At 43.4% G+C, this 21,155-nt stretch overlaps 1 protein-coding gene across 1 annotated transcript in view; it reads right to left on the bottom strand.

Moving 5' to 3' along the window:
• The window catches only part of DMC1 (DNA meiotic recombinase 1), a 205,709-nt gene extending 194,145 nt beyond the window's left edge, over positions 1-11,564 (bottom strand). Inside the window, exons 1-2 of the mRNA XM_089681997.1 lie at positions 11,427-11,564; positions 3,088-3,234 (exon numbers count right to left, since the gene is read on the bottom strand). Coding sequence (XP_089538123.1) covers positions 3,088-3,234; positions 11,427-11,564 — 285 coding nt within the window. The remainder of the gene's footprint in view (positions 1-3,087; positions 3,235-11,426) is intronic.
• Positions 11,565-21,155: the final 9,591 nt, after the last annotated feature.

The raw sequence follows: 21,155 nt of genomic DNA, 5'->3' as shown, positions 1-21,155 counted from the left end.
AGTATTTCATGCATTTCTGTGCAGGCAGTCTCAGTGGTTGCATGGACACGGCCACTGGTCCTAACTTCACATCCTTGTGAGTGAAGTCCCTGAACTCACACTGTCTGTATTTGGGGGCATGCACCTACACCATGGGTGCTCAACCTGTTGCCCTCCAGGTGTTTCAGAAATACAAGTCCCATGAGGCATTGCAAGGCTGACATTTACAAACTTGACTCCCAAAGGCAGAGGCACGCTGCAACTTTAGTTCCACAACACCTGGAAGGCCACAGGTTGAGCACCTATGACCTACACCCATGCAGATGTAAGAAGAGGAGCAGTTGCTCTGTCGCTGCAGCCACTGCGTCCCAATTTACATGAATGGGACTGACTACATGCGGACTGACTACATGCAGGTAAATACAGCCCTCCATGGGCATAAGCTTTAGTACACTCCATGTGAGGATGTGCCATGCCTAAGTAGAAATTTAGCAGGTTATGTTGTGTTTATGTGTATAAATAAGGATCTTGGCATTTAGTGAAAATAGAGATTTGATAAACATTTGAACAACTATTGCGAGGCCTAAAAAAATCAGTAGCAGCTTCTTTTTATTCTACTGGTCATGTGCTTTCAGAAAATATATGGTTTGGGTGGTCTTTTACAAACTCTGAAAGCTGTAAGAGAAAAATGAAAACCTCCAGATTTTAAGAAATTTGGTTATTTACAGTTTTGCAGGTGTTTGATTGTCAACATTTCGCAAAAAGGCTCTATTTAACATTTACAGATATTTGTTATTTAATAACTCAATACAGGTTAAGCTTTTATATTTAGTAGATGATGAGATATATGTTGGAATGAGTACCCAAACATCCATGTGAATGCAGAAGGTATACAAAAATGCCAGATTCAAACATTATGTCCTTGCGTAAGAACGAAAACTAGATAATATTATAGTTGTCACCGTTGGTTATGCATAAACGCTGAGAGATCACCTACATGCCTTGTGTGCCTTCTGCAATCACATGGATGTCTGAGTCTTCATTACAACATATATCTCTTCATCAGTATTGGTAGCTGACTACAAAAGGACTGTTTGCGGATATTTTAATCACTGCTGAAGAAGCCCGGGGGGGGTGAAACATGTTGGGATTTGACATCTGCATACCGCAAAAACAGTCAAGCTGCATATGATTGCGAAGTGTTTGTAATTGCTTTTAAATGTAATGGATTTTTAATGATACCAATAAACTGTTAATTTTTAATGACTTAGTTTTGTTTTGCACCTTACCTTTCTGGAAATTGTACAGTTGCAAGAAAAAGTATGTGAACTCGTTGGGATTACGTGGAGTTTTGCATGAATTTGGCATAAAATGTGCTCTGAACGTCATCTAAGTCACAACAATAGAAGAACACAGTCTGCTGAACATAATACTACACAGACATTAGATGTTGCCATGGTTTACTTGCACATAACATGTAAACATTCACAGTGCAGGGAGGAAAAAGTATGTGAGGCCCTAGCTTAATGACTTCTCCCAGAGCTGATTGGAGCCAGGAGTGAGCCAACCTTGACTCCAATCAGTGTGATGATATTGGATGTGTTGCTGACAGCTGTCCTGCCCTTAAAAAACACACACCTGTTTTGGTTTTACTGGTTTCAAGAAGCACTGTCTGATGTGAACCATGCCTCACAGAAAAGAGCTCTCAGAAGACCTACGATCAAGAATTGTTGACTTGCATGAAGCTGGAAAGGGTTACAAAAGTATCTCCAAAAGCCTTGATGTTCATGTGTCCACGGTAAGACAGACTGTCTACAAATGGAGAAAGTTTAGCACTGTTGCTACTCTCCCTAGGCGTGGTCGTCCTGTAAAAATGACTGCAAGAGCACAGCGCAGAATGCTGCTTGAGGTAAAGAAGAATCCCAGAGTGTCAGCTAAAGACCTACAGAAATCTCTGGCACATGCTAACATTTTTGTTGACACATCTACAATAAGGAAAACATTAAACAAAAATGGAGTACATGGGAGGACACCACGGAGGAAGCCATTGCTGTCCAAAAAGAATATTGCAGCACGTTTGAAGTTTGCAAAAGAGCACCTGGATGTTCCACAGCACTACTGGCAAAATATACTGTGGACAGATGAAACCAAGATTGAGTTGTTTGGGAAGAACACATAACACTATGTGTGGAGAAATAAAGGCACAGCACACCAACATCAAAACCTCATCCCCACTGTAAAACATGGCGGAGGGAGCATCATGGTTTGGGGCTGCTTTGCTGCCTCAGGGCCTGGACGGATTGTTGTCATTGATGGGAAAATGAATTCCAGAGTTTATCAAGACATTTTGCAGGACAACGTACGACCATCTGTCCGCCAACTGAAGCTCCGCAGAGGATGGGTGATGCAACAGGACAATGACCCAAAGCATACAAGTAATTCAACAAAACAATGGCTGCAACAGCACAGAATATGTCTTCTGGAGTGGCCCAGTCAGAGTCCTGACCTCAACCCGATTGAAATGCTGTGGCATGACCTTAAGAGAGCGATTCACACCAGGCATCCCAAGAATATTGCTACACTGAAACAGTTTTGTGAAGAGGAGTGGTCCAAAATGACTCCAGATCGTTGTGCAGGTCTGATCTGCAACTACAGGAAACATTTGGTTGAGGTTATTGCTGCCAAAGGAGGGTCATCCAGTTATTAAGTCCAAAGGTTCACATACTTTTTCCTCCCTGCACTGTGAATGTTTACATGTTATGTGCAATTAAACCATGGCAACATCTAATGTTTGTGTAGTATTATGTTCAGAAGACTGTGTTCTTCTATTGTTGTGACTTAGATGACGTTCAGAGCACATTTTATGCCCAATTCATGCAAAACTCCACGTAATCCCAAAGGGTTCATATACTTTTTCTTGCAACTGTATGTGTATAGGGATGTGGTGCAATATTTGCCTTGTCAACCACTCGCATAACTTACTTTAGCTGTTAAACAACTATAGCGGCCTTTTTTACAGTTTACAGGTAGAATTAAAACAATAGCAATTTTGCAAAATTACTAATCAAAACAAATAATTTAGAAAATTGCCATCAGTTTTCAACTTACTATTAACTTGTTTGCAGCTTCTTTGATCTTGTCCACTTTAGCCTCCGACAGACCTTTTATATTACACAAGGTCTTTTTGGTGGTCATCTGAATGCCTTTTACAGTGCATATCCCCACAGATTTTAACTTCTTAATGTCTGCGACATTCTGTTGGATGAAAACAAGATGGTTATAAAACACTAAGCTTATTCTCCCTGGAGAAGAGACACTTGAGAGGGGATATGATAGCAATATACAAGTATCTTAACCACCTCCCATCCGGCCGTTGTATATAAACGGCCGGACAGTGGCAGTGCAGGGTCGGGTGGCCGTTTATAAACGGCCTCCCCGCACCCTGCTTGTGCGCGCTCCCTGGGAGTGCGCAGCACCGCTATCCGGTGCCCGCTGTGTCCTCCGGACACAGTGGAACACCAATTGTCGGACGGGACCTCTATACGAGGTCCCGATCATGTGATGACTGATTGGCCAATCAGTGATCACATGCAAAGTAGTAAGCAAGATGTCACTTGTGACATCATTGCTTACTACGTGTGAAATCTGTGAATGATCACAGAGATCACATGGTACAAGGCTATTCACAACAGCCTTGTACCATGTGACAAGCTGTGACCAATCACAGCTCACTCAGTAGTTCTCAATGGCTGCAAGAATGCAGCTAGAGAGAAGTGGGTGTAAAAGCAATCAGTGTAAAAAAAAAAATCTTCATCGCCCCCCACAAGTAGTACAGTGTTACCATGGTGACGCTGTACTGCTAGGGTGACAGTATTTTAAAAAAAATAATAAAAAATATTATAAAAAAAATTAAAAATGTAAAAAAAAATGTTTAAAAATTATACTTTTTTGTTATAAACTAATTTGGGTTATTTGTTGTTACTAAAAATATAACAGAATAAATTTTGGCCAAGATTTATGATGAAATACTATTTATTTGCAAAATTTTATAAGAAAAACACTTTTTTTCAAAATTTTTGGACTTTTTTATTTACATAGCAAAAAAAATAAAAATCCCAGTGGTGAATAAATACCACCAAAATAAAGCTTTATCTGTCTCAAAAAATGCTAAAAAATTCACATGGGTACAGTGTTGCATGACTGCGCAATTGTCATTCAAAGTGCGATAGCACTGAAAGCTAAAAATTGGCTTGGACAGAAAGGGGTAAAAGTGTCCGGACTGGAAGTGGTTAATGGTTATTTTAATATAGGGAATAAACTATTCAGTCTCTGGGAATGTAATAAGACACAGGGCCACTCAATGAGATTGGAAGAGAAGCAGTTTAAACTGCGTAAGAGGTTTTTCACTGTTAGGGCGGTAAGGATGTGGAACTCACTTCCACAATTGGCGGTGTCAGCAGGAAGCATTTATAATTTAAAAAAACTCTTGGACAGGTATCTTGATGAACACAATATACAGGGACATGGGCAATGTTTTTAACATGAACACACACACACGTTGAACTAGATTAACTGGTGTCCTTATTCAACCTTACTAACGATGTAACTATGTACTGTAGGCTGATTAATATTATATTGCTACATTTTCTGTATTTCTTTTTATACACCTAAAAGTGTATCAAACGTTTTAGTTTTTGTAGTTAAAATACTGGTCAGCTTATTGTTTTCTGTCTGTGTCCCTTTAGTGAAATTTCCCTTCATTTACTGTCCCTGACAACAAAAAATTGAAAGCAACTCATAGAAGAAACAAATTTAAATGAAATCATCCAGAGTGAGAGGAATTTCACCAGAACAGGAATACTTACTGAACTATTTCTCCTCACCTCCAATTTCAGTGGCAACAATTAAGGCCCCTTTCACATAGGTGTGCCTTTGCTGAGCTAAAACACATCTTTACAACACATAAAAATTATTCCCTTTAAATCCTATGTAACTATTCACACTGCTGCGCTGCATTTTACAAAAGTCTTGCATGCTGCACCTAAAGCACATTTCCTATTGATTTTTAAGGACATCCACCAGAAACACATAAAAAAATGCACCTGCTGTGCATTTTTGGTGTATTTTTTAAGTCATATGTTCAAATTTTACAGCTGCATGCAAGGGTCAGGGGTCCAAAAAATGCACCAAAAACACATTAAAAACATAATATGCATTTTTGCAACATCAGTGTGAAAGGACCCTATGATTGGGTTTTTCTATGCTCTTACTCCTACCTCATAAGAATGTATGCTCATACATTTTAAGCTTTTTTAAGCTGCGCATTCCCCCCCTATGGGACCAAATAAGATGTGCTGTGGAAGCAGCTCCGCTTGTCTTGCTGCACTAAAGTTTCTCCCTGACTGAAGGCCCTGTTTTCTGGACCTTAAAGCCTCACATACTCGAATTTTGGCTGATTCAGCATCATAAATTAAAAAATAAAAGGAGCCAGGTGGAAAATTGAGAAGCCAAACAGTGACTGATACAATAGCTTTCAGGGGAGATTCCTCCATTCATTACCGAGAATAAAGGGATCTATTGACACACACCGCGTGGTTCAGCCCTGCCATTCCCTTCACTCCTCACAGCAGCAGGAGCCAATGGCCAAACAGGAGTGGCTCAATGCCAATGGAACTTCCCTGCTCAGGGAGTAGTTGTGAACATCCTGGGACAGACTTTTGCCCACTCTGTCTCTTTTATCACAAGAGTTGGGCAGAAAAGAATCTTTTCAACATTTCTGCAATCTACATTCCGGGAGTTCAGAACTTCCAATCACACTTTCTAGTTAGAAAACAACTATTGATCCCTACACTAGAATTCCTTCGAGTGGTCTCTGCCTCTAGGCTTGATTTCAGGTGTGGATCTGTTCAAATCTCCAGACAATCACAAGCTGAAGACATTTTCACAAGGGGCCTGTAGCAACTGTGCACAAAGAGATGGACGCGGTCATCCATCCTGCTAAGGATCCTCCATCTTGTATCTCTCTCCCTCCTCCAATCCCCCCTCCCTCTCTATTGAGTGACACGTGGTCCCTGTGCTCTAGGGTTCAGAAGTGCACAGGCAATCAGGCACAGCAGGACAGCTTCATGGTTATAAACCCCAAACTAGCTGGTGCCCGGGTGTCTGTTAGCTTCTCAATCTGAGATATCGTAAAGCCATAAACCAGTCCTTCACTGAGCTTCAAAGACATTCCAGCTAGCTGTAAAACAGACTTACATTTAAAAACCCACTTTTACATATAATTTTATATCTGGAGCTGGGAAATAATTACATAAAAACCAAGCATATATTTGGTTAGCTCAGTTTAATGCAAGTCGTCTGATATCTTACACCCCCTAGTTGAAATCTACAGGAGAGCAGAAAACGATATCTCCTTAACCTTCCCAAGCAGGTATGTCATATTTAATATCTAGACATTCAGCAGATGATTCTGCTTATTAATCTACTAGTGGCTAGGCTGCTACATGCAGCTAGGGTAGGTTATTGATCATGATATAAACTGGGAGGGATTTTGGTTCTAGCTTGGGTCTCCGCCTAAACACCCCTCCCCAAATGAGGCGATTGGTTCTCTGCTTCAAGGAGACACCCTGCTGAGTTCCTAGAAAAGCTGTTATGCTTGGGGCAGAGAGTTAAGTTAAGCTGAGTTGAGCTAAGTTGAAGATTCTCCCTTTTAACATCGGAACCAACTTTGGGAGAACTGTACCCTTTTGCTCTGACACTTGAACGCTGCTTAAACCAAGGCTGACGGCAAGTACTTTACCTCTCTAAACTTCTGTTATCTCTTTGCTGTGTTCTTGGTCTCTGTATTTATATATATATATATATATATATATATATATATATATATATTGGCTACATCTTTTTCTGTAAATAATATTATTGCACCCTTTTGACCTTTTTAGTAATAAATCCTATTATCTGAAAAGTGTTGAACTGTTTCTAAAGCTCTTTAATGCATACCAAGAATCACTGTCTCTGAAGAGCGCTACTGTGTGTCTTTAAAACCTCTATATATCTCTGACTGCGGTCACAGTGGCATACAGTTGATTATTCAAACATCATAGTGTTATTGCTAATATTGGTGAGTTTCCTTCTACTCGCTCTCAGGCTGCAGGTACATCGATTGTGGTTCATTAGCTGGAAAATCTTTGTACAGGGTGCAGCTGAGCGTGGCATTGTTACGCACGTGACAGCGCAGTTTTAGATTGGCTAGTCCTTCAATCACAACTTGGTGAGAAGGGCTGGGGGTCTGACGCTGCGATCATCACAGGGCTTATGTCAGCATGCCCTGGCAGTAAATGCACCATAAGATCAGTGGCAGTTTTTTCAAGGCATATGCCTTTCCTCCAGTCCTCACTAGTTTCTGATTTCTCAGATTACTTTCAGGAATAAGGAAAATTGTTGCAGTGGTCTCCTATTGGCAAAAAAGGCCTCTTTTACTTCAGCATATCAGCTATGTAGTTGGTTCCTCTAATTCCCATCTCTTCATCACCTAATGTAGTAGGAACACAGGAAAGCAACCTTTCCTATATCTTTTGCTTTAGCATATCAGCTATGAAGTTGGTTCCTCCAATTCCCATCTCTTCATCACTTACTGTAGTACGAGCACAGGAAAGCAACCTTTCCTATATATATTGCTTTGGCATATAAACTATGAAGTTAGTTCCTCTAATTCCCATCTCTTCATCACTTACTCTAGTAGGAACACTGGAAAGGAAGTACAGTATCATCCAGAACCATAGCTGCATGGATCGTGCTGACTTTCCAACTGGCTTATAAGCGAAAGGTTTGGCCCCTCCAGAGGCAGTGACAGCATACTCAGCCAGGAATGTGTCAATGTCACATGTGGCTTCCTGTGAATAAAACTTTGTTTTTAAAATCCCACCTTTATTTATGGGGAGTCATTTCCCAATTACAAGCTGCCATGGTGTCAGAAAACCAGAAATATTATAGTGTCTGTCATGTTAGCTGTATAACCTATAAAATGATCAAACAATAAATATTGTGAATACATCATAGTGTGCAACCTCCAGCAAATTCAAAACAATATTACCCAAATATTGCAAACTTATATCTAAACCTATGAACAAAAATAATATATTACAGTTTACAGCTCCTGGGATGTGATGGCAGCTGTCAGGGTCCTGTCCACAGCAGGAGTTCTGACGTTTCTGACAATACTCTACTTGGCAGAAGGACACATCAGCCTCAGTCTGGTGCCAGACTTTATAAGGGGACCCATCACTTCCTCTGGTTGCTGGATGATCTCTAGCTCCCCGTGGTTTGTTCCTGGTTCCCCTGACTTCCTGATTCTGACCCTGCTTGTACTTGGACCTGTCTGCTCTACTGAACCCCTGATCTGACCTCAGCTTGGCTAAAGGATACTCTCTCTCTCGCTCCTCCGTGTATGACCTCGGCTATCCCACCTGACCACGTCTGTTCTATTCCCCACCCGGTACCTGACCTTAGCTCGAACTGACTAACCAGCAAACATCCAAATTCCGGAAGGCTTCCATACCACACACAGGCGCCTCCAGTCTGCAGACCTTTCCCTGTGCACCAGCTGTGCTCCTGAGTGGACCACCAACCAGCACTCCTACGGGCAAACTGTGCAACTTTGGGCCTGACTCCCGCTGTCCCACTCTCAGGGGAGTCCAGGACTTAGCGTGCGGTACGTGTGGTACGTGATAGCAGCGTTTGTTTTCTTAAAGTGTTACTAAACCCAGAACCCTGCATTCACTATATCTGGTCTCCCATAGTACACAGAACATGGAAGTGCAATTATTTTATTAAATATAAACTGCTAAAAATCTTTTCTCATCAGGAGTATATAGCAGTCTTGTTACTTCTATCAGTGTCCAGCTGAGCACTGGTTAAAGCTTGTAGGAGGAGTTTTCATTTTGCTCTGACTGTCCTATGAGGCTGCATAACCCCTGACCCTCTGCCTGGACCGTGTTGATTGTCCCTGTGCTGATCACATGCACCCTCTCAATAAAAAACTCTCTAGCCATACACACTAAGAGGATAAGAGAAGACAGGATCAAACAGCCTTTTTACACAATGTGGAGGATTAACTCCTTAGGTTCCACAGTGAGTATAACAAGTTTGCTTTACTACACATACACACTGATTTTACTGTTGAGGGTTTAGTAACACTTTAAGCATATGTAAATTTTATATAAGCACATTAAAATACTTATTTATTCTATCAGAAACTGTGTCCTTGTAATTTCCTATTGACTGAACTAAAATCTCAAGCCATGTTATTTTTCTCTGTGTCTTCTGTGAAATATAAAGCAGTACCTCTCTATGTAAAAGATATGTGTTTGTAGTTTAAATCAGGGGAGCAGGCTAGGGTGATAGTCCTATTCCTTCATAGATATAGTGCAGTGTGTAAGCCATTGCCACACTAAGAAAGGAAGGGTGTTACTGGGTAGATCAATCATGTGAAAATGAAGAAAAAGAGCCTATAAAAAAAGGTATATTACAGTCACCACATCAAAGGACTGGTATGCTGCAATAAAACTGGATTTTTGTACTTACCGTGAAACCGTTTTCTTGTGGTAAGAGGAATTCAACAAAGTTGGGTTATACTGCCACCTACAGAAGATCACATAGCAGCCTTGCAAGTCTGTGAAACAGCTGCCTTATGCCATAAAGTCAAAGAAGCACTTAGAGATCTAGTAGAATGTGCTTTAACTATGGGCAAGAATTGGTGAAGCGAGATGCTGATTCACTGCAAGGTGAACTGCAAGGTAGACTCGCGCAGCTCGAATTACATCCAATCTGATGTACTGGTGCCAGACAGAGAGATGGAAGCACAATGTCCTTGTTGAAGTGAAAGGCCAAAATCACTTTAGGAAGGAAGGAATCTCTAGGCCTTAAAACCACCTTGTCCTTGTGTAAGACTAGAAGGGGTTCTTAACAGGACTAAGCCTCCAGTTCAGACGCACTCCTCGCAGATTGCAAGTACCAAGACTTGAACCTTGATGGCAGTTAGAGGCAAATGCTTATCCAGGTCTGTTGCAAAAAAGGTCAGGATTCATCCCACAGAATACTTCCTGGGATGAAATCTTCTTTCCTCACAAGTGAAATACAGTATGTCTTTCATGTGCGGTGAAAGATCTTGCAGATTAGCCGAATTCCAGGCTTTTACCACATCAAGAGAATCACAGGTTCGGAGAGATCCCTGTCCTCAAAACCTGTGCTTCAACAGCCAGCAACCATGAAGCAGGGTGGTAAACTGGTCAATGTGACAGAAGTTCTGTGTTATCTGGAGGAGCCCACAGAGCATCTGCCAGGAGTTTGATCAGGTTGGAGTACCATATCTGCCTAGACTAATTCAGAGATAGAAGGTTCACCGGAATACCTTCCATCTCAATACTGCAGGTCAGACAAGGAAGGAGCTTCAGTAATGGAAAGGTGTAGAGCAGGTTGTACTGACCCCATGGAGTCACCAGAGTATACACTGCTTCTGCCATAGAATGTCTCTGCATTTGGAAATCTGTCCAGTTTGCTGAACCTGGAGGTTAGGTGATCCACATTCGACAACACCCACCTATTCTGGAACACTTCTGGGTATAGGAACCATTTCCCCAGAACTAGGCACAGCTGGCTGAGGAAGTCTGCCCATTGTCTATGCCAGAGAAGTACACAGCGGACAAGGCTGGAATTTGAATTTCTACCAGAGACATAATCCTATTTGTTTTACCAAAGCAAAACTTCTGCTGACTCCCTGATGGTTGATGTACGCCACTGCCAAAACACTGTTCAACTGGATGCTAGAAAAATAACCCTGCAGTTGGGCTGTCTAGTGTCGTAGTGACAACCAAACCACCTAAAGATGCAGAATGTTGACCGGTAGACAGAATTTCTCTAGCATCCATGTCCCCTGCACTGACTAAGGCTGGCCATACATGGGTCGAAATTCAACCGATTTTTTGTTTGTACAAAAATCGGACCTAAGAATAATCGGCTGATTTTCGCTCTGTTAGTGGGTCAATGGCACTGGTCGATTTTCGTGGTTCCTCCCCTTTTTGGTGATCGGGCATGGTGGAAAATTCATGAAAAACAACTGATTTTCGACTCAATGATGGTCAAATCGTACGATCATGTTTCCAAAAAGAATATGCGCATGAGCCTTGACCTGGAAGTAACAGAAGTTTCCCCTGTTATATGGGGTGAACTTTATTACTTGGTCGGCCGATTTTCGAAATGATTGATGGCACCATCGGATTACCGAGTGAACATTTTCAGACGAAAAACCGTTCGGAATTCGAACCATGTATGGCCTGCATTAGTGTCTAGAATTCTCCCCAGCCTGTCAGGTTGGCATCCATTGTAATGATCTTCCAAGAGATCAATAGGAAGGATTACCATCAACGTTTGCTGGAATTCTGAGCCACTACCAGGTCCTTGGTGACAGGTGAATTGGTTTGTCCAGAAAATACTGATTTTTCCCACAATGACAGGATGTTGAGTTCTAACGGTTTGAAGTGGAACTGGGCAAACATGATTGCCTTAAAGGACACTACCATCAGCTCCATGATTCTCATGCAGAAACCAAGAGTCGGACTATTGCTGAACTAAAGAGTCTAAGTCTGGGAGGAATTTGAGGTTTTTTACGAAAGAGAAACCCTAGTTTGAGATATGTCTAGAATCAGACCCAGATACTCCAAGCAATGAGTTGGCATCAATTTAAACTTTTGAAGATTTGGAATCCAACCAAACCTTTTCAAGGTTTCTGCTGTCCACGCCACATTGTTAGTCAGCACTTGTGCCAACTGTTTCCTCAATAAAACGATTAATAACCCCCTCTGCTACTTAACTGACCAAATCAATATCCCAGGAGTTTAACTGACTTGATGCTATATTCTGCTTAAAAAGTGTTCCTTTAATTTTTTTGAGCAGTGTATGTATATATAGATTTACCCTTTATATTAAGAAAAATTAGGAAAAAATGCAATATGTTACAAACAGAAAATAATCTCCAAAAGCTACTGCCACTTTAAGTTCTGCCACATGACTTCAAGGGTGCTTTATGGATTTTAAGAAAGCTAGGGCTGGGGTGAAAACTGTGCTCCTGTGGATATTACACGCAGCATGCAGACTGAGCAGGCACGGGCCATTGTTTTCAGTGCACTTTAAGGGCTGGTTCTCACCAGATGTAGTCCAGTGCATGGTCATTCTGCATCAAAACTGCATGGACAGTAAGTTATATGGGTTCAAATGAAATAGTTCACACCAGTGCAGTACATTCTAGTGCAGTCAAAAAAATTAGAACATACTGCATTTTTTTCTGCACTGAACTGTACTGGAACATGGCAAAATGCATCAAAAACACACTAGAACACCGCAGGGATGACTCAATATTGTTAGGACACCGACAAGTGCTGGCTCCTTAATAACTGATGAGCCATCCTTGTTCCTAAGAGCAGGGATGAGCCACTGGTTGTTAGAACACCAGCATGTGCTTGCTCATAACAACCAAAGCTTAAGTAAAAAAAGCTTTCGTAAAAGTTAGTAAAAAAAAAACTTAAAAAAGCGCATTAAAAACATACCAAAAATGCATATAAAGGTGCATGTGGAAACTCATCCAGAACGCATCTGGAATGCGTTTCTGTGGTGTGAACTGGCGCTCAAGAAGCTGATTAAGAGTAATGATGTGCAGCTGAGGCTGGAGTGAGACAGGAAGTTACTGAAAAAAGGCTAGAGGTGCAAAAAAAAGATAATAAAGGTGAGAACACAAGCTAATAGAGAAAAAAACATTGGAACTAGTTATGTAAAAAAGTTACAAATTATTAGTAATAATTACTAGTTACCTCGTATGTCACCGGACTTCAGGTGATTGTACCGAGATGATACCTGCAGCTGCAGGCATCACCCCGACACTGTTATTTGCAGCTGACGGGTGGCTTTATTGTAATAGCAATCAGAGCAGCTAACTAGCCGCTCAGTTGTTATTACAAGCAGTGGGAGGATACATCCCCCCCTCATGCCACCTTCTGCTGCTTTCACAGGATCTCCCATCCAACCGGGAGTCCCGATCGGCCAGCCGGCGCTGCTGCTGGCTAGTCACGCAACCGAACAAAGACCAGTTCGGCTTTGCTCTGCTCCATTATATAGTAAATCAGACTTGACATACACGGCATCATTTTTAAAATATAAAAGCATTCAATCACACCAATTTTGGTGTGATTGAATGCTTTTTAAGTGCAGAGGAGGGATTTGGGGTCTTATAGACCCCAGATCCCTCCATAAAGAGTACATGTCACATACTTATTGCTGTCACAAAGGATGTTCACATTTTTTGTGACAGCAATAAAAGTTATCCAAAAAAAAAAAGTTTTAAAATGACAGTGAAAAAAATAAATAAAATAAAGTGCCCCGTGTCACGATCGCGGTGTCAGAGCCCAGGCCTTCTCACCAAAACTCATGACCGAAGGACGAGCCGATCTAAAACCGTGATAGGACGTGCATAACAATGCCACACCCAGCTGCACCCTGCACAACAATTTTCCAGCTAACGGACCACAATCGATGTACCGGCAGCCTGGGCGATTATCACTGGGTCAGGTTAATCACACAATTAACCCTTCACACTGCCACCACCTCCTATTTGTACAGAGAAAGAGGAAACTAGGCGTTATCAGCTATAACACTAATGATTGAAATAATCGACTGCATAACATGGTCATAACACAGGCCTGTTATACAGAGGGTTAAACAAACAGTAGCATTCTCTTTAGAGGCAGGGATTCATACATTGCAATAAAGCGCTATAGAAACAGTTCAACACTTTCAGAAGGAAAGATTTATTACTAAAAAGGTCAAACGGGTGCAATAAAAATATTTACAGAAAAAGATGTACCTAAGATATATATATATATATATATATATATATATATATATATACATATACATATACAAAGAACCACAGCACAGCAAAGAGATATCAGAGAGAGGTAAAAGGGTTAAAGTACTTGCCAAAGTCCTGGGTTAGCAGATCCAAGTTTCAGAGCAAAAGGCAGGGGTCTTCCCGGGTGGTATTGATGTTAAAATGGGAGACATCTTCAACTACCTACTCTTAGGCCTAACAGCCTGTTTTGTAGTCCCCAGCAGGGGGTGGCTCTGCAGTCAAGGACCAATCTCCGCTTAGGGCATGGAGATATGGGTGGATGCCTCAACTAGAGCAAAAATCTCCCATAACTCATATTTGGCCTATAACTTTTCATCTGCACAAGTGACATTCCACCCGTGGGTAGATTATTATGCAGACAAGTCTGAGGATTGATTAGATATTAATTATGAAAGTGTACACTGAACGGTTCGCAAGATCTATTTTTCTGCTTTCCTGTGTGTCCGAGACAAGGCGAGTGACCCACCAAAATGTTCAGCCCATCTGGGGATTATGCTCGGTTTTTATGTAAGTCTCTCATATTCCAAGATATGAGATATAGGGGAAAAATGGTTTTAACAGAGGTTATCTGATTGTCACCTACGCTGAATTAGGTTTTATTAGGTTGGAATCTCTCTCAACTCCTGAGAAAGCTTGCCTTATCTCTTCCGAGGTGTGAAATGGGACAGCTTGCCCAGACAGCTAGGCACCTAGCTCAGAGATGCCTTGGCCTGCTAGTGACCCACAACCAGCACACACACGCTATCCCGTACCTGATGGAAGACTGAATTGACGAGGTCGGCCTCACTTGTGTCACTAGCCCTGACCCCGCTGAGGTAGGAACAGAGGGAGTCTAGGGACCAGGGGGACAAGAGCGCCAGTGGTTGTTGCTTGCGGTCCTTGCAGGTGGTGACCTTGGTAGGCAGAGTATCCTCTAACTTGGGCAGACAGAGCAGGTTCTGTATAGTGCCAGATGTGCAGCAGAGCAAGGTAGGTAGCCAGGACACAGAACAGAAGCAAGGTCATAGGATAGCCGGGGTCATCAACAGTCGGGCAGCGTGGTACAGAATCAGAAGGAAAAGCCAAAGTCAGGAGCAGAGCCGAAGTCAGGAACCAGGAGCAGGAGAGTAATCGGAAGCGGGTCAGGAACAAACCGGGAAAGCAGCAAAGGAATTGTACAGGAGTAAGCAGGACACAGGAGGGAGCTGAAGACCAGTCAGCACTGAACCTAAGCAGAGGCCCTCCTTAAATAGCCCGTCTGGCGCCAATCTTCGCCGTGCGATCATGTGCACGATCGCGCATTCCTGCGTGCCTGCGCACAACCGGCAATTCTTCTGCAAGATCTCTTACGCGCATGCGCGTTCCCGATCGCAAATCTTCTTGCCAAAAATCCCTTACATTGCCCTCCCTTAGGGGCAGTCTCCTGGTGCCCACTAGGGCTCGTTTCTCAGGGTGACGCCGGAGATAGGCTTGGACTATCCGCAGGGCATGAATATTAGTGGATGGTTCCCAGGAGTTATCTTCTGGTCCATAACCTTTCCATTTGATGAGGAACTGGGTCTGTCCACCCCTCTTCCTACAATTCAAGATAGCCTCAACCTCATACTCTTAATTCCCCTCAACCAGTAGTGGAGCAGGCGTCTCCGAATTTTCCAGTTGGGAAACCCACTTGGGATGTGTGGTTTCAACAAGGAGCAATGGAATACTGGGTGAATTTAGTAGGTAATTCTAATTCAAAAGCCACAGGGTTCACCTTTCTCTTGATAGTTAATGGTCCCAGGTATCTTGGACCAAGCTTTCTTGATGGACAACTTAATTTCAGATTAGCCATGGATAGCCAGACTTTATCCCCTTGTTTCAGTTCCGTCTGGCGCCAATCTTTGCCGTGCGTGTGCACGTGTGCGTGCATGTGCTCGATTGCGCATTCCTGCGCACCACCGCATGCGCGTTCCCGATCACGAATCTTCTTGCCGGAAATCCCTTACACACGCTGGCCAAATGTCTCCTCTCAGAGAGGGCGGGGCAGTGAGGGGAGAAAAATGGATACTCTTAACAAAATGGCAGACTGCGTCAGTCTCTGTTGCGCACGTTTGCAACACCCCAGTCCTCCTGTGCTAAGGCAAACGCATGCGTTGGTGCCGCGAGCATGTAAACAGCGACCGTCCTACATATGCGAGGTATCATATAAAAGAAAACCACTGCACTTAAAGATATTAAACCCCCTCCTAATGTAACTGCCAACACGTAGAAGGCTTGTGAAACTAAGCCTGAAATAACAAACTGTATATCAATAATGGTGTGGCGCTAAATTCAAACAGTGAAAAATAATCATATATGTGAAAAATAATATTTGGTATTTAATATGTGATATTAATTGAAATAACAATAGTTCATTCCTCAAAAAAACAAAAGCACTTTCTGCTTCCCAGCTTCACCCCCAGCTTCTTCCTGGCAGTAGCACAAGGTGCGGGGGGGGGGTGCACTGCAATGTAAAGGAGGGTGGGGGCCTCTTGACTTCCGATGGTGGGGGGGGCCCTTGACATCTGATGAAAGGGGGGTGGGGTGCTCTGGACATCAAGTCTTACAGTTACGACCATCCCTTTGAGGGCAACCATAATGTTGATGCGGCCCGCAATGAGGGACTGAGTTTGCGGCATTGATGGTCCTTTGGCAGGAGGGTGGCCGTAACAACCTCAAAAGCACATTTACACCACTTGCTTTAATAGCATAGTCCACGCGATCTGATAAGCTGCTGACCTTTTCTGCACTTTTCATTGTTACCGGGTGATTTTCTGAAGATTTTTCAGCACTGCACTTCTTTTGGAGGACTTTTGTTGGACATATATTTAGAATTTTCACTTTAGTTTTTTTGAGGAGAGCTATATGTGCGAGTTATCACTCTTCAGATCATGGGCAGTAATTATACACCAGACCGCCTTTGTAAATCTAAAGTGGTAACCTGTAAAGGCTTTTAACCACTTGGTGACCAGCCACAGTACATTTACTGTGGCAGGTCGGCACCGCTGCGCAAAATCACATATATACAGTATATACGTGATTTTGCATATTGGTTAGGGGGCACGCACGAGGCGTGCGCCCACCCTACCCACGCATCCAATTGCGGTCACGAGTACTGGTGATTACCCGCCGGAGCCCGGCGATTACTGGCGAACACTGACAGAGAGCACGGCTGCAGTGTTTACACTGCAGCTCTCCTCCCTGTCAGTTTGAGCAGAGCTGCCCGGATCAGTGTGTTACAGTGAAGTACTCACCCCCCACCCCATAGTGAAACACTCCCCTCACACAGTTAACCCTTTGATTGCCTTCAAATGTTAACTACTTCCTCCCCAGTGCCATTAGTACAGTGTTAGTGTTCTTTTTTTTGCACTGATCACTGTATTGGTGTCACTGGGGATGTCAGTGACCCCAAGTCAGTTCCCCCCCAGTGTTAGAATGTCCACCGCAGTTCCGCAGTCCCGCCATAAGTCGATGATCGCCGCCATAAGTCGATGATCGCCGCCATAAGTCGCTGATTGCAGCCATAAGTTGCTGATTGCCGCAATTATTAGTATTAAAAAAAAATTCCAGTATATATACCACCATTTGTAAATGCTATAACTTTCACGTAAACCAATTAATTTACACGTATTGGGATTTTTTTAGCAGACATGTCGCAGAATACATTTTGGCCTAAATTTATGACGAAATTTGATTTACATTTTTTTTACTGGACATGTTTTATAACAAAAAGTCCAGAATATTGTTTTTTTCTCAAAATTGCCCATCTTTTTTTTTTATAGCGCAAAAAGAAAAAATTCACAGGCGATCAAATACCACTGAAAGGAAGCTCAATTCGTGGGAAAAAACGTAAATTTTATTGGGTGCAGCATTGCATGATTGCGCAACTGTCAGTTAAAGTAACACAGCTCCTTATCACAAGTCACTTCCTGACCAATTCCTGACCTCCCTATAGCAGAAATACTGCTACAGGGAGGCACTCATGAGCAAAATCACGCATATATACGTGATTCGCACTCCCATGGTTTTCACGCCCCTCCCAGATAGCGTCAGATTGCCCTTCAGTACAACAGTAATCACATTTAACCCCTTGATTGCCAGGAACATGCTCATACACAATAAATCTCCATTGCTAGTATAGTGTCTGAATGGATCAATATCTTTTATCAGATCAGCACTACACCAGCGTTCACATTAGTATAGTGTCCCAAAAAATGCAGCGTTAGCGGGATCAGCCCCAGCACCTGCATTTAGCCCCTACGCTTACCCACCCCCCTTCTCCCCCAGCAAGTGCAGTGTCAGTAGGTCACTGTCACTTGATACATTGCACACAAAACTGCAGTGTTCGCAGAATCAGGCCTGGTCTCTGTTATCACTTGCGGGTAAATTTTTATGACTCTCATATGCAGCAGAGTGCCAGTACTAGTACCACGCTACCTTTTGGTGAACTGGCAAGCACCAGTGTCCTAGTACATCCTGGTTTTTCACATACCAGCACTGCAGTATCATTTAGTGACGTGACCAGTCCCATAAGTGTAGTACAAGCTGGTGCTATGGTGAGCACATGTATTGTCCTGCAACCATCAAGAATTCGCACACAGGCCCATAGAGCCCCTAGTATCCTTCTGGATGTGCTTGCAAATCCTGACTGGCAGTCCACAAATTCTGAAGCACCCGTACTTCCCCCATCCACTGCCCAACACAGAATTCAGGCGGAAACAGCAAATTTAACTACTCCCCTTGATTTTTTTGGAGCTGTTTTTCACAGAATATCTGTATGCATTGATTGTGGATCAAAGCAATTTATATGTACAACAATTTATCGCCGCCAACCCAAATTCAAACCTTGCCAGACCATTCACATAGAAATTCATTACGGTTTCTAAGTTAAAATTTTTTGGGGGCCTAATCCTCAACATGGGCATTACTAAAAAAAATTAATTGCGGTTGTATTGGTCCACGGACCAGATTCATCATATGCCCGTGTTCTCTGCTGCCATGGCCAGGCATAGATATCAGAGTATAATGTGTTTTATGCAATTCAATGACAATACCCTCTGTCGTCCTCGGGATGACCCTGACCCTCCACAACATTCAGCCCCTTGTAAATCACCTTAACCAAAAATTTGCAAATGTTTATACTCCCCAGCAAAAAATTTGTGTTGATGAGTCCCTCATTAATTTTCTGGCCACCTTGCATTCAAACAATTTCTCCCCAGCAAGCATGCCAGATATGGGGTCAAGATGTATAGAACTCGTGAAAGGGCAACAGACTATACTTATAATTTTCGGATTTACGAGGGAAAAGATAGTCACGTAGAGCCCCCCGGATGCCCAGACTAAATGTGGAGCCGTGGCAAGATAGTTTGTGACTTGGTGTCATCCCTTTTCCATACAGGTACCACTTATACCTGGACAATTTTTATTCAAGCGTAGCACTATTTAGACATTTGTACAATCTTGGAATTGGCGCATGAGGCATAGTGCGACCTAACGTGTGCCCACCATTAGAAGTGGGTAGATCCTGGCATTTCAGGGCCTCTGAAACTGTGATAGGTATTGAGGAAGTGAAATGAGGAAGTTATGCACCTTCAGGCTTTCAAAGTGTCATTGGATTTCAGGCTCCTGTATGTGGCTAGGCTCCCAAAAAGTTTCACACATGTGGTATCGCCATACTCGGTAGAAGTAGCAGAATGTATTTTGGGGTGTAATTCCACACATACCCATGACTTGTGCGAGAAATATATAATTTAAATGACAACTCTGTGTAAAAAAAATAAAAAATAGGTCCTGCGCCGTTTCAAGACAATGCTGCAGTTGGAATTGTCCTCCACTACCTCCAAGCTTGCCGACCGACTTTCGCGTGAAATTTGAGAGTTGGGAAATCGGACGAACGATCTTGAGGATAAAATGGATGCTGCGGCCACAGTCATTGAAGGTCATGAGCAGGACTTGTGTGACCTCAAAAAAGCATTAGCGGACGCGCTGCTCCGACTTGAGGATTTTGAGAACCGTTCCGCCACGGCAATTTGCGGTTAAGGGGTATACCTGAAACACACAGATCTCACCTCCACCACTACTGCTCTGTTTCAGGAGCTGACACCCGCCATTCCCATTGACCGGCCTAAATTTGACCGCATTCATCGTGCATTGGGCCCCAGACGATCGGATGGGCCCCCGAGAGACATTATCATCAAGTTCACTTACTACCACACTAAGAAAACTATCCTCTTGGCGGCCAGAAAAAACCCAGACCTCAGATTCCAGGGACATCGCTACCAGCTGTTAGCGGACCTCTCCCAGACCACTCTGCAGAAGCAATGTCAGTTGAAGCCCTTCACTTCGGTCCTGGTGAACCGCAGAATTAAATACGCTTGGGGCTTTCCGTTCCGCCTCACCTTCAACTACCAGGGCTGCAGTCATTCTGTTATGCCGGAGGCCCATTCTCTCCTGGAATCTTTGCACCTTCTTCCGCCGGAGGCCGCTACTCAGAGCCCAGCTCATTCAAATAGATCCCTAGCGAGGCCGCTTCCTCTGGGCCGCCTCTGGGAGTGGTCGTCCAACAGGAAGAGGGCCCTCCCTCAGACCCCTCTATGATCAAGTCCATCCTGCTCTTCTCCATGCTGAGGATGTATCTTGGATCCCCCGCGTCGTGTTTCATCATTGGACTTTCCTGATGGGACTGTGAGTTTGGCCCTTAGTGCTTTTCCAGTTTGTTAGCGTTCCAGGCTAGGCCTGATGCAGCTTGTTCCCTTGGGTTCCATCACTGAATAGGGGGGAGGGTCTCCTCCTGGACTTGCGGATTATGACTTTTTGGTATTCTGGTCTCAGTGCCTTTGTTCGGGTTCCCGTTGGGGTATGGGGTGATGGTTCCCTCGGGCTCCAGGGTGGGAGGTTGGCCTGGAATGCCTGATTGGGTGTTGGCCCTACTGGGACGTGGGTGGGGGACCACTTGGGCTGTGTTGTGGGTTCTACGGCGGCCTGTAGCCATCCTCCTGGAAGGGGTTGTCCCCCTAGTTTAGCTGGGTTTTCTATTGGGAGGTTACTGCGGATGTGCTCAGTTCTGGGACTCCTCTTTTATTATTTTGGTATCCCGTTATATTGTGTTTATTGCCTTTTTGCCCCCTGAGGGCTTATGTTTTTGATGTTTTCATTTGCAGCCATGTGTCCCGTGGTAGAGCCACCCCTAACCGGTATCCTTCAGGTGTAGGAGGATGCATGT

The sequence above is a fragment of the Staurois parvus genome, unplaced genomic scaffold, assembly GCF_062004578.1.
Source record: "Staurois parvus isolate SC_StPar_1 unplaced genomic scaffold, SC_StPar_1.0 ptg000282l, whole genome shotgun sequence".
Lineage (NCBI taxonomy): Eukaryota > Metazoa > Chordata > Amphibia > Anura > Ranidae > Staurois > Staurois parvus.
This window is presented reverse-complemented; position numbering and strand designations above follow the sequence as displayed.